Below are 27,976 nucleotides of genomic sequence, written 5' to 3'. Positions count from 1 at the left end.
TTTGTACATGTAAATTGAATCTTTCCTCTGTTCAAAGGCCTAGGGATGGTTTTTTCCATAAGGACTACATTTCCCAGAAGTCCACTGTCTTTACGTAGCTCTCGCACCGTACGCGTGACGTAGATTCTGTTCTTGTTTTGGCAGTTTGTTTCGGTATTCACGGATTGTCAGTCCACCAAGAAGGCGTTTTGTATTGGTTATCCACCACGAAGCTGCGGTATTGTACATTTCTGCCTGTGTATTATTCATACGTATATATTAAATTGTACGTTGCACGTTTGAAGCCATGTTATGAATAGAAATCCCGACAGAAGTGAGCTAACTACTTAACCCCCTAGCTAGCTAGCAAGCCCAAGCTAATGAGCATTAGCTTAGCCGAGAGCAGTGGTTTGTTCCGTGTGTCTGCGCGGAAATGATCGATTTCTGTCCTGACATGTTTGTTTTTATCCACAGCATTTGAAACTTTAAGCTAACGTCACGGTGTTTAAAGTAATGTCAAGCTGACGGACAAAACGCAAGTTCACACAGCTAGTATTTCAAACATTGCCAGCTGCTCGCAGTGTTAGCCTCTGCTGTTGAACATGTAAGATTTACATTGATTTCATGCCAACTTTGATCAGATCTAGGGCGACTGGGGCTGGGTTAGCAAGCAAAGATGACGGAGTAAATGCTTCAACATAATCTGGTGGGATCAGGCTGGCCGTCACAATGAATCAACTCTTAGTTAGCTCGCTAATATTATTTTTTTAATCCCCCCCGGGAGAAATAAAGTGGGAATTGAACTGAATTTTTACTTGATGACACAAATCCTAACCCTCAACTGTGCTTCTCATGTTTTATTTCAAGCTTCATCTTTGTTAAGTCCTCTTTTGTAAACACGCTGGCTATTGGATAGTCCCATATAAGTTATTTATTAGCCCTGTGTCATCGGGATATTTACGGTAATAGGGTGGAGTCCAACCCTTCCCGTGATTGGTGAATGTTATGATAAATCACACATTTGAAAGTGAAAACATTTGTGATAATTCCAGGGGAATACCAACACCTAACTCTGCGTGTGTGTGTGTGTGTGTGTGTGTGTGTGTGTGTGTGTGTGTGTGTGTGTGTGTGTGTGTGGAGTAGATGGTATTGATTGAGCAGTGACTCTGTGTGTGGGCTGATTCAGGGAGCTGGTAAGTGTAGTTTCACAATGGCAGATGGAGGCAGTGATGATGATGTCATTCACCTGGCAAGCTTCAACGTCCACCGCAGCCAAGGTGAGACACATTTTCACATCAACCGCGATACATTCTGGTGCCAGTTTATGACAGATATTTAGTAGTATGGGATCATACACTGTAATCCACTGTAGTTTTTGAATAAGACTGATAGATGTAGTATCAAGGTTGTCGTTCTTAATCGCAAGCAACATTGCTCACTGACATGCAGCATAATGGATATGAGTACAAAACGCTTAGCATCAATGTCCCACTTTTGTCTTACATCACAGACATATTAAGATAAATGCGTCACAGTAATGTAATGTTTCCAAAATGACTTATTGAAGAGTTTGGCTTCAAAATAATCCATAAAATAGAGGTGAAACTACTAAATGAACCTATCAGCATCTCCGTAAACCTCAGGGTTGGTACTATATATATGAAAAATCAAAACTCACTATCTACACATCGTAAACTAGCCTGATTTGCTTTGCAATCATTGCGTGCCACTTTAAGCTTACATTTATCCTGAGAGGCACTGGCACTGACACTTGAAATATCACCACTGACAGGGCTTTTCAAAAGGGATTGCCTGATTGCACGGGGCAAGTAAAGTGCCACATTTGGGCTATTGAATCTAGCACCTCACTTGCCTGATTGGACACTTGGTATAAAATATTTAAGCGTAATTTTTTTAGCTGAGGAGCTAGCCATCTCGTTTCCTTCTCGTCTCTGCTGAGAGTTGCACAAGCACAGAATGAACGAAAGTGCAAGAACACATTTCAGTTATGCTGGACACAGGAGTTTAGGTGCGGACAAAATTCCAACTATGTCAATCAATCAATCAATTTTATTTATAAAGCCCAATATCACAAATCACAATTTGCNAAGAACAATAACTTCAGTTTTGTCTGAATTTAACATCAGGAAATTGGTGCTCATCCAAGTTTTTATGTCTATGTATTGTATAGTTTGCAAAAAAAATTGAGAGCAAGGAGGATAAAACGGACATTTTGCAAGAAATGTTGCTGCACTGACATAGTTTGCTTGGCAGCTAAGAGGGATGCCAACTCGCCCTCCTTCTTCATAAATGAAACCATTTGTATAGGTGAAAGTACAAATTGACTTTGGGTACGTGGATCAGAAATCTACCTGCTTGGGCAAGAGAACAAAAATACTAACGCTGAACACTGCCTCTGATCATGCAGATAAGTATAAATAAATATATTGGCCTGGTCGGTAGGACTCTAGCCCAATATCGGCTAATATTACTATACCTGTAGTCTCCCATACTCCTTCCATGGCCCTTGACAGTAATCTCAGAACTGGAGCTTTTCCTAAATAGTTAAGATTGGTCAAGAGGGCACGTTTCCCCCGAGGGATTAATGTACTATAACAAAGATAAACATAAACAGTAAACAGGAATGTTTCTGATCGACATAATAAATTCATCATAAACAGTCAGTATTGACCTATGCCATTATACAAGTTTGTAATATTTACTTTCCACTGTGCTTGTGTAGGTGCCCGTTCACGTAAGAGGGAGCTCATCACCATTTCCGATGACTCAGACGAGGAGCCTCTGACTCTGGTACCTGCCAGCCCTGTTTTAGTCCCGGACGATGCAGATGACGACGACGTCAGCATATTAGAGGTGACAGATAAAATCTTCTCTTAAAGTCCGCCTCCACTCACAAATGTGTTTGTCTTCTGTGTATGTCCCCTAAAATAACCTTGACAATACTGACTTGTATCTGCGGAGGTTGTCACTAGAGAAGTGTTATCAGATTCCTCTACTGAAGGGGGCAATGTCTGTGCACTTCCCTAAAACCTGAGATTCAAACATACGCTGGGAGCTAGATTAGGTATGTCACTGAAACAAAGGTAATGCATAACAACGGGGGAACAGACTTTGACACAAGACCAACAAAGAAACCTGAAACCTTCACTTGGCAGTACAGAGAGTAGAGTTAGCATTAGCATAGTGAAAGTTTTGACAGCAAACATGGGAGAGTGTGCAGGTTTTGCATGTAAACCAGACTCTATTGCTGTATCAGCCACTGCCAGTTAGCTAACAAGCTAACACACAACATAAATAAAAGATGCTAACGACACCTAGCGTTCCGATATGTCTGCTAGTATTCTGGTATACAACAGACGTCTTACCTGAGACGGGGGACAGACATATCCATGTTTCCCCTAACACTAGGTATCTTGATATGCACTGCTCTTTAATCAGTCAGCCTAGCGCGAGCAGGGAAATGAATGTGAAAGTAAATATGAAACCTACCACAAGCAGCAGATCCATACATTTCTCAATGAGGGAGAAAGAATAGATCTGCTTCCAGCTCCTTTTAAGAGTTTCTTTTAAATGTTAAACAAAATCTAAGTACTTTTAAATGTATCTAGAGGAGGACCTTTTGGTGCATATAAAAAAGACTTGTTATTTGAAGTTTCCCTGTTACTTTGTTTAAAAAAATTGAACTTTTTAGACAAGTTTAATCACTTACTTTTTTATACAGTTGCCATGTTGTGCTGTTATCAGTAGGTGCTGTCAGTAATATGAGCTGCAGAAGTTACAACAGAAGTAACATCTTTGTTTCCACTCATCAACAGCTTGTCTCTTGCCTTCTTTGTTTTCCTGCAGCCGCTAACTCCTGCTCGCAGACACGTGATTCGCCCAGCAGCAAAATGGAGCGGGGCCTCGCAACACAACCTAATTCAAGTTGTAGGTCATAGTAGCGCAACTTCTGGGGTTCCCACGGGGGACCCTGGTTCTGCCCCCTCTACCTCCAGAGATGCCAAGGCCAGCTCCTCTGCAGCAAGGCCAGCCATACGGACACAGACTCCGGTGCAGTCTAGCACTTCCGGACACACACAGCCACAACCTGGCTCGTCATCACACACACTGTCTCAGCCAAAACTTAACACAAACTCACAGCAACAACAGCAGGACGGTACTTCAGCACACACAAAAGTGGAACTCCATGCAGTGTCTATTCAAACCCCATCTACCTCCACAAATGCCAAGGCTAGCGCCAACACATCCAGAGCACCTACACCAGTACGTCATCAGCCTCAGCCTGGCACATCTGGACTTACACAGCCACAAGCTGGCACTTCAGTACACATAATGGTGGAGCCCCAGGCGAGTACCTCTACCAGTGCCACACACTATTCTTACGCAGTTGCATCAAGTTCTTCTGCAAAGACTCAAGAAAAGGCGAGTACAAGTACTCATTCACAAGACAATCCTCAGGCCAGTACTTCATCTGCACAGTCACAGTCTCACGCACGGACACAGTCACAACCCGGTACATCTACACAGCTCCAGTCCAGTGCGACTACAATGCTACAGCCCCATCTCATCCAGGTGAAGGGGGTGAAACTAGTTGTTCTTCCCCAGCAGCCGAGCATCCAAGCCTCTGCTCTCATAACCCAACCCCAGCTGCAGCTCAGGCCCCAGAACCTGCTGCAGCCTGTGTCGCTCCACCACATGCACGGCAATCTTATTCAGATCGAACCCCAGCCCCTGGCCCAGGCCCCTGCCCAGCCTCCAGCCCAGGCCCCTCAACCCCCTCAGGTGATACCGGTCATCCCCCCTGCAGTGCTAATAGCTGCAGCCCCGGAGAGACTAGGACCTCCAGAGGCAGGTCACCGGATCATCCTGGGCAGCCAAGCACCTGGGGAGGCTGTTCCCAATCCTCCGCCACAGGCTGGTGCCTCTGGTGTGGTCCTACCAGCCCGCAGCCTCCACATCAGGGTGCCTAACGTGAACTCTAACCCTCCTGTTCCACCAGCTCCCGCAGCTTCAGTCCCCCAAAATGGGGGAGAGGCCCGTCTTGTTCTGGCACCAGCTCCAGCTCCCCAACGAGTCAATCCAGCCCCAGGTCTGGTCGCAGTCCCTCCTGCACCAGAGGACATTCCCAGAATAGAGGATGCACGGCCTGGTCCCTCTGCACCACGAGGGAGAGCAGAGCAGGAGCCCCTCGTTAGAACCCTAATCACTGGTGTTGTGAGTATCACAGAAGTGTTGCATGCATTGGTATGGTCTGCTTCTCTGTTATCTGCCTCATCAGTTGGTTTATATCAAGTTAAATGATTTGAATATTCTCACCTCCTCTGTCCCGACTACATCCCGCCTGTTCAACTCTCTGTGTACCCTCTACAGTTGGATCTATTCCCAGACGTCCACGAAGCCTATGTAGCAGAACTGATCCAAAAGAATAATGTGAAAGACTTGAATGTGTAAGAAAGAAGCATCAACCTTTTTTTTCTCCAGCATTTAATATAATTGATCGTAACTGATTCAACTTGTTAGGAAACTTAATATCTGATCAGGTTTCTAGATTTGCTGCTGTGTCCTTCATATTTGTGGAGTTGAGAATCTTTTTGTGTCTTGATTTATTCAGATGTAGGTCCCTTCCTTTTTTCTTTAAAAGGATTTATTGAACTGTCAAAAGTTTAACTGAAAGTATTACCCACATTTTCCCAACTTTTAACAAATACTTTTAAGACATTTTTATATTTTACTAATATTTTCTGACATTTTGCTATTTTTTCCAACATTTAACTAAAACTTTACCTACATTTCTCCAAATGTTTATTAATTTTGTTGCAACATTTTCCTAATATATTTTTTTTTACATTTTTTTCCAATATTTTATTGATAGTTTTCTGATATTTCTTCTGACATTTTACTAATACTTTTACAACAGTTTTACAAAATATTATTGATATTGATATTTATCTGATGTTTTTACAATAATTTACTGACATTTTTCAGATTTTTTTTTAACATTTTATTAATAATTTTTCTGAAGTTTTTTCTGAAAATTTTTAAAATATCTTTTCTGGCATTTTTTCTAACATTTTACTAATACTTTTACAGCAATTTTACAACATATTTATATTTTTCTGACATTTTACTAATAATTTTCTGACATTTTTTCATTTTACTAATATTTATTATTATTATATTTATTTCTTTTAAAAGATTTATTGAACTGTCAAAGTTTTTTGATTTCCCACATTTTTCCAACTTTTAACAAATACTTAAAAACATTTTTCCATTTTACTAATATTTTCCAACATTTTACAGTTTTTCTCCCAACATTTTCATTTATATTGTTGCAACATTTCTTCCAATATTTTATTGAAATTTTTTATGACATTTTCCAAAGGCAAGACGAGTATTGACCTGGTAGTTGAACTATATTATTATGTATCATTGTTGTATTTTTTCTTACTCAAAACTAAATTTGGTGTACACTTTATTGCCTCATATGCAATAGAGCATAAATCTTAAATCTGTATACTTGAATTTGTTCTGTGTAGATTGATGGGTATTACTAGACCATGGTACATGTAACTGTGTGTATGTCTGTGTAAGCTTGTTCTCACGCAGCTCCCCTCTGTTGTGTTTCCAGTATCTGTAACCTGCTGTTGGAGAATCCAGAGTATCCAAGGGGAGATACCGTGGCAGCCACAGCAGCTCCCACCAGCATCCTACTGGAGTCTGGAGACACCCAGACAGAGGTGTGTGTGTGTGTGTGTGTGTGTGTGTGTGTGTGTGTGTGTGTGTGTGTGTGTGTGTGTGTGTGTATTTGTGTGTGTGTGTATTTGTGTCTGTTGAATCCGCAAGAGAATGAAACCTGTAGAACCTGTAAACGATGAAAAACAGAAGTCATAGGGGTCTGCGTTTGACAACAGCAAAACTATGTCAAAACATCTGCTAACAAAATCTCACACACACAACTCCTACAGTATAATCCAAGTCTCATTTATCCAGTAGTATGCTAGGTACTTCCCAAACAGACAGCTAAAAGTGAAACTTACCTATGCTCCCTTCAGTGCCAAACTCCATTGACAAAAGCACAAATTTTATCTCTCTGAACACAGGAGCTGCTGGTCCACCACTGCCTTGATCAGTTAGTTCGTTTGTGTTACTGTGTGACTTTGGTGAATAAGAACTAACCCTTTAAAACACGAAAGACACACAAAAACACAAACTAACTGTCTTACCAAGGCAGTGGTGGACCAGCAGCTCCTGTGTTCAGCGATGTTAAATTAGTGTTTTTGTCAATGGAGTCTGGCTTTTAACCCTTTGACACCTGAGCAAAAAACATGGGAAGAAGGGAATGAGCAAGGAAAGTAGAAATGAGCCAAAAAACTAGCAAGAAATTAGTAGATAGAGAAAATTAAAAACAAGAAAATTAGTATAAAAGAAAGAAAGAAAAGAAAGTGTTTTCCCCTATCTTTTTTCTTTTTTTTTCCCCTAGATTTTTTTTTAAAAATACATTTCTAAATATATATATATTTGTATTGCAATTTATGGGACAATTCTTACCAAGTTGCTCATTGCCTTTTTTCCCCCCATGTTTTTGAAAAAAGTCACACCAATTTGCTCAAAGTTCAAAGGTTTTAATACTTGCGAAAGGTGTCTGAAGGCAGCACAAGAAAAGTGATGTCTATTCTTTAATTTTTAACATACTAATTTATTTATTTTATTAATTAATTAATTGATTTTATTTTTTCTTTTAATTTGTCATTATTTTTATTTTTATGTATTTTAAAATATTTATTAGTATGTTTTTGTTTTTTACCGCGTGTTTTCATGGGTTGAAATATGTTTATTTATCATACCACTAGGACTGTCTTTGAAAGCATAATCATATAACAAATGTTTTACCTGTGTTTGAATTTTGTGTTACCTTCCCTACAAAGAAAAGGGAGGAAAAAAACAAAAACAGAACACTTTGCAACTACGATGTGATGTAAGAATTGTGCTCCGATGTTGTTCTAAATAAAAATTTAAGTTAAAAAAAAAAAAGGGGGTTTAGAGAGCATAAATAAGTTTCACTTTCAGTTCAGTTCCCCGTCGGAAAGGGCTGTAAGTTTGGAAAGTACTGAACATTCGACTGGATAAATGAGACTTGGGTTATACTGCACGAGTTGGGTGAGAGTTTGTAAACACATATTTTGCCGTCATCAAATGCCATGTCTTCTATGACATCAGTTTATCAAAAATGTGCAGTTTTTGGATTCTTCATTCGCTGTAGAGGCAAACAAGAAAAAGTTTTCTTTACAAATTAAACATTAATGCAGGGTGAGAAATCAAAATACAAGTGGTCATTTGGATGGTGAAGTATTCATCTAACATCTTCACCAGCACAGTAAGCATCTCGAACAGCGTGCATGTAAACTGAAGAACTGGAAAAACAAGCAAGGATAGATTGTTCCTCATTACATGATTATATCAGTCAATCTTAGCAGATGAAAATATTTTCTGATGGAGCTTTTCTTGGTGTCGGTCACCACATGACTCCTCACTGTTGTGGGCAGAGAATACACTGAAAGAAAAATCTACATTATGTGAGTGTTTCACATGGATAAGAGAGAAACTATGGCTTTATTTGTACTGTTCTTTTAGCAGAGTACTCTACACACACTCATATGAAAGTACAGAACAGGAAAGAATCTCACCTCAGCTCTCAGACTCACACAAAACAGCAGATAGTTCACAAACACACCCTCGGTCTCTGCTGCCAAGAAACCTGACGGTTCAGCTGTTCTCCCACCCACCCTGCAATCGGAAAAAAAGCCTCATGCGTCAAAATCTCAGTCACAGTCATTTTTCTCTTCATGTTTTGATGACAGATCTATATTCATCTTTCAATCAGATATCTCAGTGTCTGTGCTGTGTTAATGCTTCTGTTACGGGTCTCCTCAGGTGACAGAGGACCTGTTTGACTATGCCAAACTTGGCTCGGTGGGACCTGAGGCTGTGATGCAGGCTGCCGACTTGCTCATGGCAGATTTCAGGATGCTCAGCTGTCAGGACATCAAATGGGCCCTCAATGCTCTGAAGGGACACTATGCAATCACACGCAAGGTACCTGTGGTCTCATAGCACACCCTGCATCTTTGGGAATGCAGTTACAGTTTAATCATTTCTTTGCTTTTGTGCGCTTTTTAACAAATTTCACCCGCGCTCTCCCAGGCCTTATGTGAAGCTCTGAAGAAGTGGCAAGATTCAGGCGACCCCTCAGGAAAGAGACGACGGAGCAGAGCCTCCTCGGAGCGCTGCTACGTCGATTTCCATTTTGAGCACGGTGAGCAAACTTTTATACTCTGTCTGTGTGCACTCTGCTGCTGCTGCTCACTGAATGTGTGTACACTTTTTGTTCCTTCGCTCCCACAAGCCAGTGTTTGACAATAAAGCCCTGCTGCTGTTCTTTTATTTGCAAAAGCTTCAGGAACAGAGTTTGACTGCAGATCTTGCAGGTGCATCATGGGAGGATATTTCAACACTTTTTTTTCTGTTCAGAAATCTCAGGTTTCAGCAGCGTTGTAGTAAAGCTGTTTTAGTTAACTGTCAAACCTACCTTCGCCGGGCACTGGATGTCTCACTCACAAGGTTCCTTTTGTGTTTCAGGTTCAGTTAAGTTTGAAAAGAGGATGTACTTCTTGGAGAATGACCGTCGCTACTACAGGACGTACAACAGTCTGGAGGCTTCTGTGCAGAAAGAGCTTTCGTTCTATCAGCAGAAGGCCAAGGAATGGGCAGAGGTACATACACACACACTCATACACACAGGCACACATTTTCCCCACAAATACAGCATGCTGACGTCATTAGCACAAGCCTATGGCATTTTACATTGTATAAATTAACCTAGCAGCTAATGATCTTTTCCTCTTCTCTTATAAATCCAGGGACAACAGCAACATTTAACAATATTTTACATAATTTGGCTCCATTACAACTCACAACTGTCTTATACCAAACATGTTTTCCAAACAAATACAACATGCTAACGTTATTAGCACATCACTCTACAGCAGGACACGTTTAGATAACTCAGATAAGTCAGGGACAATGTCCGACAAGGTGTGCGTTATCAAGAAATATAGACGACGGGGAGCACATCGGACAGTTGCCTCCAGAGTTCGTTAACCCCTGATTATGGTAATAATCCTCAGTGGCATTATCCAGCTTATACCATGGTCACTTGCAAAATAAAAAAACCCCAAAGACGATTCATTTATATTTTTATGCGTGTTGAGATCAAAATCCAAAGTTTGTTACAAGCCATAACTTAGTTTGCCTGGTAACACCTGAGGGTCTGACTAATACCTGGAGCAATCATTACCCTCCCATAAGATTCGTAAGCAATAGAAACGTTATTCACTGCTCCAGTAAATAGGATGAACCTCAGATACGACTTAACAACAAGAGGTATTTCTCACCCACTCAGCTTATAGAACCCCTTGGCTTACCTATTAGTCAGAAAGCTAACGTTATGCTAGCAAGATTCAGAGTCAGTAACATTGCGTACAGTTGACAGACAGTAAGTATAATTTGACCGTATGTAGCTTGTGTGTTGCAGTCACCACCCTGTGTTCAAAGGAGGAGGCACTAAAGGACGACACTCAGTGTTGGAAAATGATTCTGCTTCATAATGTGTGGCAGTGACTTGTAGGTGGCTTAACCTGTTGCTATGGTTACTCATTTTAGATACAGGTTGATGCTACTACTTAGTAGGTGACCATTATCAGGAATTAATGGACACCCTGCAGCCAATCAGAATTTAAAAACGAATCTATACAGACACCAGTTATCGCCTTGTGCTGCTCAGTTACTGTACGCTACATTTCTTTAACCAGAGAATTTAATAGCAGACGCTGACCTTGTTCCACTTAGCAAGGCATGGCTGCTGTCAGGTGTAGCACAAACACACTGTTTCTAGGAGTGTAGCAAAAGTGCACGTAACATCTCACAGTTAACCAACCTCCTCTCTCTCTCCAGCACGAGGACTTCCTCCTGGCTCTGCAGGTCAATGAGGATGAATACAAGAAGGTAGGAAGCTCACAGACCTCGGCCAAACTGATGTAACCTTCACAGTGCATCATATTCATCATTATTTTGTGTGAAAATTGTTCCTCAGTTAAATTTCCAAAACATTTATTCTATGACAACACAATATAGAATAGTGCTGTGGCGTAAAGACCAAATGACTGTAGTTTGAAAGGGGTGTGCTTGTTCGAGATAGTGTTGGCTGGCCAGTCACATGGTGGCTGCTGAGTGTATAGTTAAGATGGTTACATTAGTATTATTCTAGTTACTCTAATAGTAATTTTAAGACCTGGTTTAAAATAAATCCTCCATTATTTCCCTCAGAGTCAAACAGCTGAATTGTTAATATTAATATAGAATATGTTGGTTTGAAGGTAGTTTAACCGTTTAATCGGCTTTATTACCATGCAGCATCTGACACTTTTGCTAACTCTGAATGAATAATTTTTATTTCGGTAATAGTTTGAAGCTCCAGGCTTATTTTAGCCTATCCTATATTAACCAAAAGATAACCCAGAATATCAGCTACAAAGGAATAAATTAATTAATAATTAAATACATAATATGCTAAATTATAATCCTCAATTCTTTTGCATTTTGATCATTTTAAATCGTGATAAATTAGCATTTTAAACTCACTCACTTACTCAACAGAGCACTACACAGTTTGAATTTAGCACTCGGCCCATTTCATAGTTTGACTCCCAAACCTTAAACACAATTGTATTTTACACTGGTTCTCACTTTACATGATTCATAAATAATCAACCCTCTTTTTTGTATATTTTATTTTAGCTTTTCAAATTGTACAAAGCACACAGTCACAAATTGACAATACACAAACATCAACTTTACACTGCGAACGCTTCAAAAATAAAGTAACAGACAATAAAGTACATTGACACGTAACAATGCAAATAAATGAAATGAAATACTACACTACAAAAATGGGGGGTGGGGGGTTTGAGAGGGAGGGTAGTCTTATCCTCAGCTGCATGGCCTCTTATAATACTAGTGTGGTGAAAATATGGATGGGAGATTTTCCACATAAAAAATAAAAGGTTGCCATGTTTTATAGAGCGAGTGAATCTTATTCTTTAGTGAGTAAGTTATTTTCTCTAGAGGTGCAATCCAACAGGTAATGGGAGATCTGACTTCCCTCTCATTGCAATACATTTTTGCAAACTGATATTAGACTTTAAGAGACTGACTTAAAGGCATACTTGAGGATCCACTGGAAAAGAGACTCCATGGATTGTGGATAAAGCATCACAGATCCCCTGCCAGAGGCCTTGTAGTTTACTACACTGCCAGGTGGACTGAAGGAAAGAGCCCTCAGTTATACCATATCTAAAGCAAAAGGGTGAGAAATTGGGGTTGAACCTGTGAAGCTTGGAAGGGGTATGTCCTTCTATTACTAAAAAATATAATACAGACAGGAAGGCTTTTGTTCACAACTTGAAAAAGGTATTTCCTGTGTTTTTAAATACACAGTGTCTGGAAATGTTAAGGTGTAAGATGCTATAAACAGTGGATTAGTTGATTCACAATAAGCTGCTTTATGCATTGCCCTAAGAGCTCTTTTGTTAAGTGTAATTATAGGGTCCATAATTGTTTTATATGCATTTCTCCAAATGTCAACACAGTAGGACACATATGGCATCACAAGTTAACAATACAATATATACAAACACAGGCACAGATTTGACATGAAGGTTAACAAGAAACCAAGAGCTGATTATTCAGCTTAACAAAGAGGACTGAGGAGAAACCAGGGCTGGGCGATACAGACCAAAAATCATGCATCTGTATTTTTTGGCTAAACTGTGATACTCGATATGTCTCTGTGTTTTTTAATATGAAGTATTCGTAGTAAGTCGAAGCCTACTCTTTTCAATTTCAACACCATTTAAGTTCAGTTTTATTTCACAGTTAGCCCTGATGCCACCAAACACCATACATTTTCTGAAAAGACAGTCCCTGAAAAATGTAGAGAAGTTTAAAAACCTCTGAGCTACATGAACCATCTCTGTGTGATTCTGTCTCCAGGACGGCCAACTGATCGAGTGTGGCTGCTGCTTTGGGGAGTTTGCGTTTGAGAAGATGACGCAGTGTTCAGACGGCCACCTGTTCTGTAAAGAGTGCCTGGTCAAATACGCTCAGGAGGCAGTATTTGGCTCCGGAAAGGTACACACACACACACACACACACACACACACACAGTGTTTTTTCTCACGTTTGAGTAGAACATAACTGTGAATGTTGCCAGGCAACTATAAATGAGTTTCCCTGTAAAAACCCAATGTCTTGCTGAGCTGGAGAATTAGTTTATAAAAGGATGTGACAGTCAGACATGTTTTTTTATTGTAAAGCTATATTTTGCAAATCGTATGCAGAAGATTTTTTTTGTTTGATTTCAAAAGTCTGTGCAGGTTACAAGTCTTTTTATTCTGCGCTGAAATGAAAGGAATCACATTTATTAATCTGTAACACTGTCACAGAACAAGGCAAGCAATAAGCCTATACAAGATTTGAACAGATTTGAACAAAGCAGATCTTTAATCACATATAGATTTGTCAGTTTATTAGGTAGGCCTGTGTAATGTAATGCAATCCAATAAAACAGTTCTGTAATAACTCCTCTGTGGTGCTGCTGCTTCATCGTTATGACACTGTAGTTGTGCTGGATTGAATTGTAGTGAAAGATGTTTTTAATTTTTACTCTACCTCCTTTTACATACGTCAGTTTGGACTGTGATACATAATACATTTGGAGCTCACATTGTCCATACGTGTGTGTTGCTGAGTGTTGGCTGAAGGCGGTTGTGTTTGTAATTACTTGTGTGTGTTTATTTTGCAGTCAGAGCTGAGCTGCATGGAGGGGGGCTGCCCGTGCTCGTACCCAGTGTGTGAGCTGGAGAAGGTCCTACCAGAGAACATACTGTGTAAATACTACGAGAGGCAGGCGGAGGAGGCGGTCGCTGCCACCTGTGCTGATGAACTTGTGCGGTAAGAGTGTGTGTGTGGATTCTTTTACTCCTTGCTGAGCACATTTTTTTTCTCCCGTAATGTTTCCATTTTTAGCAGAGCAGCGATCAAATGAAAATGATTAAATTACCAATTAATTGTTTCAGTCAATTTACAAGCAAAAAATGCCCAAAAATCCCCAGTTTGAGCTCCTCAGATGTGAAAATGTGCAGTTTTCTTCATGTTTAACAAGGTGTTTTTATTAGTAATTTAATAAATATGTACAGAGTATTAACAACAAACAGAACCAGTAAGGACAAAAAGACATTCCCACCCACTTATCAACCCACTTGGGTAAATCAGAGATGGTGTAATGCAGCAAGAGCAGTAACGTCATTGCAGCAGATATCGTGGGACATTTAAGCAGCAAAACTAAAATCTGTAGTTATAATCTTGACAGAGGAAACAGAACTAAACTTTTAGCTACTGAAAAAAAAAACAGTGAAGTTATGCTGCTCCTCGTGTGTAAGTATGCACAGCGTCTCTCCTTACAGGGAGTCGGACGGCAGCTCTGCTCTCTACGTTCACATTTTAAATAATGTAATTAATGTTTTCTCATTTATGTATTATTTAACTCACCAGCAACCCATCTGTGTGTCCTTTTATGGGAAATACGTAGAGTATACGTGCGTTATGAATCTGCTAATGCAGGTGCATCTTACTATCTCAATAATGTACCCTTTAAACAGCAGGAAATACTAACGTAAGACCAGATAATTTGTTGGTCAGTTGTGTAATCACTTTCTGCTGCCTCAAAATATCAATTCACCAACAGTTCGTCTGACCACACCTCATTTTAAGACCTACACACCCATGGGGGCACATATAGGCGTGGAGCACACATTTGGTTCTTGCACAATGTGGGCGATGGGTGCGAAAATGACAAGTGTGTCGGTTTGAAACTACCAGTGACAGTTGAGCTGTGTTGTGCGCAGCTTTGCACTGGGTGTAAGACAGAGCCCATAGTCTCACTTGTACTCAGACCAGTGCGTTAATGCTCCACAGATCTTCCTGGATCGATGTAGTAAAGTTTTTCTTGATTGCATTTTGAATGTCAGTATGTATGCCTGTGAACTGATGGTCTAAAGGGGATCTGTTCACTCATAAGGGACCTGAAGTCATGTTTGTCTGTTTCCTCACTGTGGGATTCTTTTATCTGTGTCTCATGTACAGCTGTATCATAAATTTCACTCCCTAACCCTCCTTCCTGTCTGGCCTTTTTTCAGGTGTCCGTTTTGCAACTTCCCAGCCTTGTTGGACAAAGACATGTCTCTGTTTAGCTGTCCCAACCCTCGCTGCCGCAAGGTCAGTCCCACTCTGTCTTTATCTAGTTCATTAAACACTTTAAACTTCTGGGGGAAGCCAGGTCGTTGTGTTGCTACTGCTCTTCCTCTACAGACCATAACTGTAAAGGAATATGTAGGTTAACACTCTGGCTCTTGCACCATATATGCATCATCTCCTGTAATCACATATAGCTCAGAGTTGAAACGACTGCGACTGAACCTGATTTTAAATTGAACATCATGAATAATTCAGCCCGTCGTGACAGTAAAAACCTGAGAGCTCTGTGTGCAGCAGCGTCCACATCAGCATACATCATCTCAGTGCGGCCTGGACATGAGAAAGAGATCAAGTCTGTCAGGATCGAAAAGATTGATGAACACTTCTCTGCTGATGATGAAATGGTTCCATCTGGCGAGGTCGCCACCTCTGTCTCCCTCTCTGTTTATCTCAGGGCCTCCTCCCTCTGTCTGAGGAATGCAGGGGGAGGCGTCGCTTTGTGTCTGCCAAGGCTGTCACATGGATTCCTGTCTAAAATCTCCATTATTTGGCAGAAAACACACACAAACACACCCACAATCATATTCTGACTCTCACCACACAAACACAACTCTCCCTTCTTTCTCCTGATGCGTCTTTGTCTCCTTTAGTTTCTGATCTTGTGTCTCACACTCACTGCTGACACACACACATTCCTACTATCACTACATTCCTGCAATGGGGGAGAGATCAACAGCCCAACATGACAAATGTGTGTATTCACCTCTTGGCACACTGACACCAGTCCTTCAGTATACACCAATCAGCCAAAACATTAAAACCACCGACAGATGAAGTGAATAACATTGATTATCTCATTACATTACAGTGCAATGTTCTGCTCTGAAACCTTTGGGCCTGGCATTCATGTGGATGCCACTTGATTCACTCCACCCACCCAAACACCATTTCAGTGCAAGTATCACTCCTCATGGCTTCGACACTGTTGGCTCCCCCAGCTGGACAACACCCCATGCCATGCCACAAAAACTGTTCAGGAATGACCCGAGGAATGTGACAAAGAGCTCAAGGCGTCGACCTAGCCTCCAAATTCTCCATATCATAATCTGATGGAGCATCTGTGGGACGTGCTGATACCCCACCTTGCAACGCACAGGACTCGAAGGATCCTCCGCCAACGCCCTGGTGCCAGACACCACACGACACCCCCAAAGGTTCTGTGTTCATGTCTCGCACACGACACCCCCAAAGGTTCTGTGTTCATGTCTCGACAGGTCAGAGCCAACTCTGAACCAAGGAGGCCTGAACATGGTTCACGGCTGTCTCTGCTGTACCAGCACGTACCGTGAATACTCAAGCAGATTGGTATCTGGGGAATTTGGAGACCAGGTTGATGTCTTGAGCTCTTCGTCACATTCCTCAGGCCATTCCTGAACAGCTTTTGCGGTGTGGCATGGGGCATTGTTCTGCAGGGGGGATTGGGGACGCCACTTTATGCAAATTAGCGTAACAGAAGTGTTCACCTACGTCACGCATATCGTCGACTTAGGCTTCTTGCACTCATTTCCAAAATGCCGGCTCCAGTGGTTGTATTGCCTATTGCGCTGGCTGTCTTCATCCTTCTTCGTTTAACAAATCAAGAGAGAAGAAACGCAGCAAATAGAAAACGCATTCGCCGCCTTCTTCTCCTGGTCGATTTGTTTCAGGTATGTCGAATAAAAAAAAAAAAAGAAGAAGAAGAAAAATAAAAACATTTTCACACAATGCATCCTGGGAAATTCAATTTCCCCCTCAGTTGAGATGGGGTCATAAGTGTGCATCACACAGCCCTTCAAATTAAGTGGGAATTTTAAGGGCTGAAAAGCACTTCCCTAAAATTTGGGACACCCTAGCCCTTCGCAGGAACGTGCCAAAACAAGGGCTAGGGCCAATTTTGAGGGGAAGTGTGAGCATTGGGACGGTGTTTGGGTGGGTGGAACATGTCAGATAGCATCCACATGAATGCCAGGGCCAAAGGTTTCCCAGCAGAATGTTGCATCGTTACAAAATGCTTAATGTTATTCACTCCGCCTGTCAGTGGTTTTAACGTTTTGGCTGATAAGTAAATGATTGATTTATATTAGGCCCATATATTATATAGTGCTGAAATTAGTAGTCTCTAATCAGTCCAGGGGTTCCCAAACTTCTTCAGCTTGAAACCCAGCTTGTTACATATTTGACGGGAAATTAATCACCATTATAGACACAAAAATTGGAAACATTTCTTAGTTTCAGCTTCCCAATGTTATGATTTGCTGTCTTTCTGTTTTCATGTCGTGAATTGCTCATGGTTGGACAAAAGAAGTAGTTTGGAAATGATACATTTGGCTCTGGGAAGTTATGATCTGCATTTCTGACATGTAGACATGAGATCAAAACAACTGATCTTAAATATGTTTAATGCAAGTTTTTAATCTTGGCTTATACAAACACTGAAGTTCAGTAATGTGAACATTGTAAGCAACCAATAGCTGCGCTCTCTCTTGCACCAAACAGGAAGCAGTGAGCCGGGTAGACAGTAAACATGGCAGAGACTCATGGCGCAAGAACATGAAGAAATCTTCGTTCTCTTGTACTGGAGAAAAGGAGGAGAAATTGGTGGGGTTTGGGAGGAAATAATAGTATTTCATTCTGCGTGTATCTGATCCGCCAACCGGCACTTAGTTTAGTGAGAAATCTTTGCCTCTCATTCTCACAGCAATCTCCAGGCTAGCAAGCTACATGCCAAAACGGCTTTTAATGTTTTATCAGGCGTCTTTTTAAAAAAAAAAAAATTTTATGCCAGGGCCTCGCCTCCCTCCTGACACTATTGTGCAAGGTCAGTGGTTCTGGGGAGTAGTTTATTTTCACTATCTGACTAAGAGTCATAAGAGTGACTATTCTGATCAAAACTTTCACTTCCTCCATGGTCATCTCCTCAACTGTAGTCAACAGCGATATAATTCTGGTCTTAATCATTCCTAACAACCAGAATCTTTTCAGATAGAGGTCTCTGAAGTTAAATCTTATCAAATGGGTGCAGTGCTTCGAATGAAATGTGGAGACAGGTCTGACTATGTGAGTCTAGCAGTTTATTAGCGTAGAACCAGAGGTAACGTCTTTTTATATCTTCTTCCTTGATAAATGCCACCACTTACATAACTCACAGTGCAACAGAGATCTGATTGTTAAGCTAGTTGCAGCTAGTGTAGACCTGAGTACTTCCCAATATCTAAAAACGCACTTTAATATGTTCCCCTTTAAGCTTGTTAGTATTTTATGACACATTTACATAACTCTCTGTCCGGCAGCACACAGAGATCTTCTGTCTCTGTGTCACGTCACATCTGCTGACTTCACCCAGGCTCCACTAGTTACTCTGGCAGGAAAGCAATCATGTGTTTTTTAACACCAGTTTGCCTGCTGTGGTTTCTTCATTAACCACTGGACGGTGAGAAGGTCCTTCTGTCCCAGTAACATCTTCACTTGAAAGCAGCAGAGCCCTAAATGTAATCTCATAAACGTCTAAGCTGTGTAAATGCAAAACGCTCTGCACAGATAATTTGTCGTGTCTCCTGCTGTTCTGTCAGTTCACCTCTAGGTGGAGCCAGAGGTTCACAGTGGCTGCCCTGCAGTGTGTCTGCACAGCTGCATCCCATTACATACTCACACACACACACCCTAGGATACAAAAAAGTTAGCTATGCTCCAGATATCTTTTGGGCTGATCCTTTTCTGAATATTAAGATAAAATCTAACAATATCAGCTGCATATTTAGATCAACTATTGCAACATGTTTTAGGTCTTATGCTCAATGTTTGACATCGAGGCGCTCATGCTTTTTTTGGTAAGTAAGTCAAGTGCTACAGAAAGTCGACACAACTTGCTTCCTCTTTACTGTGTGGAGAAATCAGGATGTGAGACTGTGGCTGCTCTGGTGTGTGTTGTCTGGAGATTCTGTGTTTCCTCTCTGTGTGGTCGCAAACCCAGATATTGTCACAAGAGCATCCGTAACACATAGATCTTTATATTATCTTTCTTTTCTTTGTTTCTATGTATGCAATATTTTTTATCCCGCTCCCCGTCGGCATAATCTCAGTTGAAGACAGTTGTACAGTCGGCCCGCTCCGCCTGTGAGCAGGGAGGGGCTTCATTATGTAACTGACACACTTCTCTGAGCCCACCCGCCTTCTGCCACACCGCCGCCTCATTGGCCGGCTGCACGCTCCACTCCCCTCTTACTGGTCTCTCACTGGTTGGACACACTTCTGCCTCCATTTCAAATGTGGTTCAGATCAAGTTTGACCCAGATTCTCCTCCCTCTTTTTTTCCTTTCTCCTGCTCCACACACACACGCACACACACACTAATGTATTCCACATGTGGTTATGAGGACATTTGGACGGGCTTGTTGCTGGCCTGCGTATGATTACTTCATGAGAGTAGAGGAATGTAAAATGTAGGCCACTGGAAGGCTGTCAGAGTGCAGACAAGAGCTAGGATCAGTGCGCTAGAGTCTTTCTGCATGTATTATCACATCTTGATTGCAGTAAAAGCCGCCTCCCTGCAAACACACAAAAAAAACACACCCATGTACACATGCACTCTCACCACAGCCCCCCAATCAGAGGCTGTGCAAGCAGCTCGCACTGCCTTATAAGGGCTGCTGCAGCCGGCTGCACCGCAGGAGACGAGATAGGAAAAGATCCAGAGGAGGAGAGGCAAGGTATGAATGAAGATGGAGGAAAGTGATGCTGTGAGGGAGGGGATAGGAGGGGAGGAAGGAGGGTAGGACCCAAGGGAGAGGAGAGGAGAGCAGGGAGTGGAGAGGGAGGACAAGTTAGAACAGGATGGGTGGAGTGAATGAATGGATGTAGAAACTGCTTAACATGCACTAATTCCTCGGTGCAAGTTGCACACATTGCTATCATGTGCGTGTCTACAACCTTTCAGCCACATGATGTGGGTTTCGTTAATCATTGGCAAACTTTCTGGGGAANCAGAGGGATGTCGTATGCTGTAAAGCCCTGTGAGGCAAATTCTGATTTGTGATATTGGGCTTTATAAATAAAATTGATTGATTGAATTGACACTCACTTGTGTTGAAATATAACCCCCATGGTGCTGCACTCACTTGTGTTGAAATATAACCCCCATGGTGCTGGCGGGAGGCGGCGGGGAAGACACGCCCCATGCAAGGGTTGACACCCGACGTCACGGGCTGTATTTTTAGCCACGCTATAAGAACTCAGGTGTGTTCCTGCCTTTCAACAGCTTGTTAAACATGTCCCAGACACACACACGCTGTCACTCTCTCTCATGCTGTTCCTCTTCCTGGTCTCTAGGTTACCACTAGGGGGCGATCATTCACCGCTCTGCCTCCCGTCCTCCTCCCCTCCTCACTCTCTGCCTCCAGGTCTTTGTGTGATCTGGCTTTTTCTGTCCAGTTCTGCGCCCTCTTGGCTTGCACATAACCCCTCCAGTAAAGACCCACGTTTGACTGATAATAGAAACCAAAGAGTCTCATTTTGCTTTGTGCTCATGCATCTCTCTGCTCGGATACGCCCTTATAAATCAGAAGCGACACAAAAATGTGAGCACAGTTGGTCTACTTCTCATCTGTCTTGTGTTAAATAACGACTCTTCCTTTGCTCAACGCTACTACAACTTAACTTTGAAGGTCCTTCAGAGAGCTTTTAGGCGTTTCCATCCGAACCGTTCCAAATGCCAACGAAAACTTCAGCTCCTCCAGCTCAGCTCCCCACCCTCTGGCTGACCTTGCACACACACACACACACACACACACACACACAGAGCTGTCTCCGTGAATATTGTGAGAGCTACAAGCCTGTGGTGGCTGAAATAATAAAACAACACACAGCGACTGAAGGATGTGCAAAGAGGTCACAGGACGTCAAGGGTGTGTCTCTGACTGAGGTTAAGGGTCAGACTGGAGGTTGCCATGGAGATTTACATCACACTGGTGCTGCATCAGCTGTCACATGCCACGCTCTTCAATATTAGATGAGCGGTTCAAATATTAATGGTGACACCACTTAGCTCAGGGTTAGCAAGGGAGGCAACCCTTAGCTAACACGTGTGTGTGTGCAGTGATGCTGTCCGTGCCTAACGTCTCAGGGCTGACAAGACAAGGGAGGTTGGAGGTTGGAGGATGGAGTTGCTGTTTCTAGGCAACCAAGCAGTCAGCGGCGAGCAAATCACACTCTTGCTGCAGTCACACACACATTTGCAGGGAGAGCCACACCTAGTCGCTGTGTCTGTCTGCAAGTCCAAGTCCCTGCAGTGGCAGCACCAGCAGCATATAGAGCAGACTCTGACTGCAGGGCTCCTCTTATTCAGCAGGATTACTGTGAGACGAGGAGCAGTGATGGGTGGAGGTGGAAATGTGGGATAATCTCCTGATGTCTAATGATGTATTAAAAGAATAACAAGTGAATAAATGTTAAAGGAAACAATTCACTCTTTTTGTTTTCTTATTTTTTCTCTCTCTTTCTTCTCTTCTACATAATCGAGACACATTTATTTATAATTGCTGTCTCGTCTTTTCCTTCAGGAGAGCTGTAGAAAGTGCCATGTCCAGTGGAAGCAGCATGTGGGGAAGACGTGTGAGCAGGTCCTGGAGAGGGACGAGATTCGCATGAGGGTGCTCTTGTAAGTGTTCTCAGGGCAGGGACACATGTCACGTCTTTAACAGCCTGGAAGAGGCGAGGTCGGGCGCTAGGTGCTGCTCTTGTGCCTACTCTGTGCCAACTTTAAAGGGTGTGGAGACAGGTTGTGCCTGACTTTGCTCAGCCACCATAACCACCACGGCATCATAGCCTACTTACCAGAAATCCCGGTGTCGACTGTTTTTTAAGTAATAGGCCTAAAATCTTTTTATTTATCTAATTATCAACCGAAATTTACTTAAAAAGCAAAGATGTGGTTGGTTAAGCTTTGATTATCAGAGGGTGGGTTTCTCTTCACCAAAGGTGCACAGGAACGTCTGCACCTCTCTGATCATCCACGGAACGAGGTTGAACGCTGACATTTTCACCGTATAGTGTTGGATCAGTGTGCTAAGGCGTGACAAAAAAAAACGGGACGTATGGAGCGGTTCTGTTGGTACCAGCCACAACCTTTGACAACGGAAACGCAAAAATAACCGTTGTAATGTGTAACAAACTGAACTGAACTGGACCGGACTGCTTGGTGGAAACGAAGCGGCGTTTTTGTTGCAGGCCCCTGTTGATTTTCTCTGTTATCATTGCCGTCCCCTCTGCTCCTCGCTCGGAGAGGATGCTGGGTAAACAGCTCAGTTTCCCAGACAACACTCCAGGAAGTGGATAAGCCGGCTGCTTCCCGTGGCCCAGCAGGCCCACAGGCAGTACTTCCTGTTTTGAGCCGTGCTCAGATCTTCTTACTTCCTGGTGCCGAAAGAGACAGGAAGTGGCCTGGTAGGAAGATCAGTGGAGCAGGTCTGAGCGGCACGGACATGATGACTTTAACAGGACCTAACTAAAAGAATCACGATGGCAACATCAAACCGCTTCAGATTTTAGGGTTCGGTCTCTTATAAGCACAGATGATCAAGAGCTGGGAGGGGCCTCAGTAAACGTTTGTTCAGAACAGAGCTGTAACAATAAAGATAATTATTATTTTTATATCAAGATATTTATTATGAATATCATTCGATTCCTCTGTGAAATTATCCACTAGTGTCAATGAAAGGTAACTCCAGCACACTGACAGTTTTGATCCTAGTCACATCTTCTCAAGGTCAGAATATTTAAAAATGGTTACCACACCCATATATACACAATCCAACCAGCCCAGGGTGAAAAGCCTCTCAAAAAGATTAATAGTTAAAGTAATACATAATGAGAACTCGATCAAAATCAAATCAAACATAAAAAAATTGAGAAAAAGCACAGTTTTAAGCTATGTAAAAGGAAACATTAAAATATTCTACGTGACAAAAATATAGAAACTAATGCATATTAATCAACATACATCATATTTCTCTGTTAACATACACTAACATGAATGCATGTTGTCGTCTAAACTATGGACAGCTTATGAACAAGATGCTACACAGGGTTAGCAACCCATAGTTTAAACCATGCACTTGAAGTTAGGAATCGAGGTCGGGACTTTATAAAAAGTTAGCAACAGCATGCCAGACTGTAAGCAACATGTGTCCCAAGAGGAAGCTACGAAAATTGAGGAAGCAGGGCTGAAAAAAATGCAATGATAGTGAGGTGACACCCCAGTCTGAGGTATGCCCTCACTTTTAAGCCCCAGACACACCAAACCCACATCAAAGAAGTAGTGGGGACGAAGGCCGACTCGTCCAAAAAGTTGTACCTGAACAATCCCCAAGACTACAGCCAGTGACCAACTAGCACGTACATTCTGCACCTGCATGCAAGGAAATAAATCTCCATAGCAGCAAGTGGCGGTACTCTGTATTCATCATTCAAAAAGGGAAACCGCAAGACCGACAGGACGGATTCAAGACGCTAATTAGCCAGTTAGCACATTAACGACACAACCTGCTTGTTTTTTGCTAGCAAACAATAACACAAACAATTACAAACTGTTGAAGAGCTCATTGGCTAAAAACATCATTTTACCTCATATAACAAGTTTGGTTTGGTCTCACTCTCTCTTGACTTGAGGCATTTGTTTACTTTCCTCACTTCCTTTCTCTTCTCATGCACTGAACTGAACAGCCAATCACAGTGATGTTATTCACCGACAGGCTCTGCTGGCTCAGAAGCCAATTTAACATGCTGTATCAGCTGAAGAAAGGCCGCCTAGGGCCGATGAGATACAGCCATGTGAGACGCGCTGCAAAAACTAGGGCAACAGACACTGACTAATGGCCTGACATTGACCGACGACTGACTGTCACCTTGGTGTGTCAGAGCCTTCACTTGCACTGGCGATACATTTTACAAACAGTAACAGAAAACTGCGCAATATACCTTTCTGAGTCCACCAATCCCGTGCTGAACCAAAGCTAAACATCAGGCAGGAAAAATGATTAAAACTTAATGATGACAGCCATGAGAAAGACGACTGGTTAACAGTGTAGCACCAAGGGGATCTGTGCCTCAGTGGGCTGATTTATTCTTGTGTCCCAGAGTCATGTTGACTTTATGATAAAGCTGCAGCAAACAAGTTGAATGAAAATATTTCACAGGAAAACTATGTGTGTTTGGCCCTGAAACAAACCTCTGGGTTACGGCCTCTTGTTAACGCTCACAAGGAAAAACTAACAGGAACCTGAGCTGCAGACTAAATTTCTCATTTCACTACAAGATTAAAAAAAACACAAGGACGACTCTGGCCTTGAGACTCTGAGGAGAAAGGTCATCTGATTATCTGCAAAGAGTCAGATGTGTTTTTGGCAGCGCTGTTATGTCTCTGTCTCACTCTCGTGCTCATCAGTTTGTGTTTAACCCTGTCTGTCCATGTGCTGCAGTGAGGAGCGTATGACAGCAGCTCGGGTGAGGAAGTGCGTCAAGTGCGGGACGGGCCTGGTCAAGTCGGAGGGCTGCAACCGGATGTCGTGCCGCTGTGGCAGCTTCATGTGCTACCTCTGCAGAGAGCCCATCACCGGCTACAACCACTTCTGCCAGCACGCCCGCTCTCCTGGCGCTCCCTGTCGACACTGCCGCAAGTGCTCCCTGTGGACCGACCCCACGGTAATCTCTCAGTGTTCTCTGCCTTTGAGCTTTTATTTTGAAGATAACAGCAGCTCATTTCTGTTACAGTGTGTTTTCAGATTTACTGGTGTGGTCATTCACACATTCAGTCCCAACATATTTCCTTTACCCTCACAATCATGCTCATTCACTCTCCCTGCACTTTGACCCCTGACCATCTGACACTGTGGCCGCCCACAGCGACATGGCCACAGTATCACTGGCAACCACAAGCAACAATTAGACCCTGAGTAGTTAATGAGCTGGAGATGCTCCAGTAGCAATAGAGAGCCACCAGAGCTGGCCAAGAGCTGGTCTCCAAGGCTTTGCCAAGAAATGGATGAATACTGGTTACCAGAGGGCCATTAAAGGGCTGGTGAAGGGGTCGACTGCCTCCTCATTATTGAAAGGTTTCTCTCATCAAGATGTGTTCATAGAGTATATTATAATACAAGGATCGGAACTGTCTGTTTTATAACAGTTTAGACCACACTGGCTCTTCTTAAAACAAACTGCAGTCCCTCCACAGCAGCTCTGACCTTTCTGCAGACTGTTTTCTCCAGACTCAGACACAACAAGCCTGCAGGTTAACAAAGGCAGTGTTGGCCGAAGTCTGATTTATTCTTACGCATTAGAAGGTTGAGGTGTAGCTACTGTACAAAGACCAGGACACTTCTCTCAATTAATTATCTGTGTACCTCAAGAGTTCACTTGACTTTGATAAAACAGTAAAACAGTTGTTCCTTTATCTTTTTTGAAACACTAACAACTTCTGTGTTTGTTTCTGCAGCAAGACGATGAGCGAATCATTCAGGAGATCCAGAAGGAAGGAGAGGCAGAGCTGAATAAGAAAACTGCAGGTCAGTACTCACTGTTCAGCTTTGAAGGGACAGTTCTCCAAAATTAAAAACACATATTCTTCCTCTCGCCTGTAGTGCTATTTATCAGCCTATATTGTTTTGATGTGAGCTGCAGAGTGTTTGAGATGTCAGCTGTAGAGATGTCTGCCTAGATTACACTCGGCTTGTGGTGCTCAAAACGCCAATAACTGCCAGCCTACACCCGTCAACTGTATCACAGCGCAGAAGGAAGCGTGCATCTACTCAAGGACGAGAGGCTCATGTGTGTGACAGCGTGAGATGTAAACATTAATGGCATCCTCTTAAGCTGTGCTTTAATGTTAGCTAGCGAGCAGTAGATGCACGCTGATTTATTTTATCATCTGGATGGTTTGGGAATCTGACTGTGGAGTTAAAATCCAAACTTCCTTGTCTGGTTCAGACAGCCATGAAGGTCATGAGGAAGGGGAAGGGGAAGGAACACCAATCCCTCCACACTGTATGAGCGGTCTGTTCTCAGACATGCACAGAGAACACTGTCTGAGTCTTCCCACATTCTCCTCGCTGAGTACGAGCTTTTACCTTTGAGCAGACGATACAGGAGGCCCAAATTTAAGCTGAGTGTCATCTACTTCCATTATATCCGAGAAAAGACAGACATCTCCAACACTCTTAAACTTGCACCAAAACTATCTAGATTGATTAATGGCACTGCAGGTAAGAGGAAGAATGTGTTAAGGGCCACTATGAAAACTGAAATGAATGATTTAGTTGGAGCTGTTGGAACTATTAATTATTGCTCAGTGTTTCTGTCCCGTTTATCATCTCGTCCAGTGTTTTTTCTTCACCCTGATGTAGAAATGTGGTGAGTTATGTTCCCTGGCAGGGAAACGTTGCACTGCAGCAACATTATTCTTCCTCTCTGCTGCTTCCTCTTTGTCTTTTCAACCATTATTTATTCAGACAAGTTGGCTGTTTACACCATAAACCGGCAGCAGTTGCAGGAGTGTTTCCTGTGTTTGGTTTGCCTGGATGCGTTTGAGGCCGGTTCGAATCAAACCTGCAGGAAGTCTTACAACATTTCAACAAGCTATCAAACCGTACAGGAAGATCTGCTTCATCCATGACTTCTTATTTTTTTCTTCTTCTCTTAGATAATTCAGGGAAGAGGGTCGGCCCTCCTCCAGAGCCCATCACTGATGTCAAGCGGCCACGTGTGGGTCCGCCCCCGGAAAACCCACCCAACCCGAACCCCGCAGCCCCTCCTCACCCGCAGGCGGTACAAGCCCCTCTGTTCGTGCCTCCACGTGCCCGCTACCCACCGCCTCTACCCCAGGGCAGGATGTACGTCATTCCCCGGCAGCCCCCAGCTGCTTACGTGCCCCCCCTACAGCACCTGCCCCCTCTGAACAATAACAACAACAACAACCACCACCATCACCACCACAATCCTCCCATCAACCCTCATCACCAGAACATTGACATGATGGACCTGCCCATGCACTACGGACCGCCGCACCGCTACTACAGACGCTTCTAATACACAGACACACTCGCTGCAGTTATACTTCTCATTTCAGTGCTGTTTTCGGGATCTGATGTGATTTTGTATCTGTATCGGTGGTCGTCACCGCTTTCTACTTGTTCTCTGCATCTGTTTTCACAGCTCGTGCGTGCTTAGGCAGATTTCGGACCTGCCGCTCAACGCATCGCTTTGTGTCGAGCTGATGAAACACACTGAAATGATAAGTGAACTGTGGACATACACACTCGGACACTTTGCCTTCTCCCGCTGAACTTGGGACTTGATTACGAAATGGATCCCCCGTTACTTGGTTTCCTTCTTTTTCATCTTTTTCCGTTTGGACAAATTTGGGGTTGAACTGATGAACAGTTTAGAATCTTGAGACAATTTATTTCCAGTTTATACAGATATTTTTGAGTACATAATTGAAAAAAAAAAACAGTTAGCATTCCCTTCTGTATCTTTTGTGTAACGTGTGAGACCACACAGTTTTCTAATAAAGTGTTAAGTT

General features: G+C 42.6%; 1 protein-coding gene across 1 annotated transcript; it reads left to right on the top strand.

Moving 5' to 3' along the window:
- The first annotated feature begins 105 nt into the window (after positions 1-105).
- On the top strand, positions 106-27,976 carry rnf216 (ring finger protein 216). The gene is made up of 17 exons (XM_050068484.1): positions 106-217; positions 1,123-1,256; positions 2,723-2,853; positions 3,847-5,214; positions 5,371-5,447; positions 6,629-6,737; positions 8,932-9,093; positions 9,202-9,313; positions 9,637-9,770; positions 11,011-11,061; positions 13,108-13,245; positions 13,919-14,067; positions 15,312-15,390; positions 21,963-22,060; positions 24,879-25,101; positions 25,892-25,961; positions 27,095-27,976. Exons 2-17 carry the CDS (start codon positions 1,190-1,192, stop codon positions 27,478-27,480), a joined length of 3,354 nt encoding a protein of 1,117 aa, XP_049924441.1. The 5' UTR covers positions 106-217; positions 1,123-1,189; the 3' UTR covers positions 27,481-27,976.

Source organism: Epinephelus moara, chromosome 18, assembly GCF_006386435.1.
Source record: "Epinephelus moara isolate mb chromosome 18, YSFRI_EMoa_1.0, whole genome shotgun sequence".
NCBI lineage: Eukaryota > Metazoa > Chordata > Actinopteri > Perciformes > Serranidae > Epinephelus > Epinephelus moara.
Note: the sequence above shows the minus strand (reverse complement) of the source record. Positions and strands in the feature narration are given on the sequence as shown.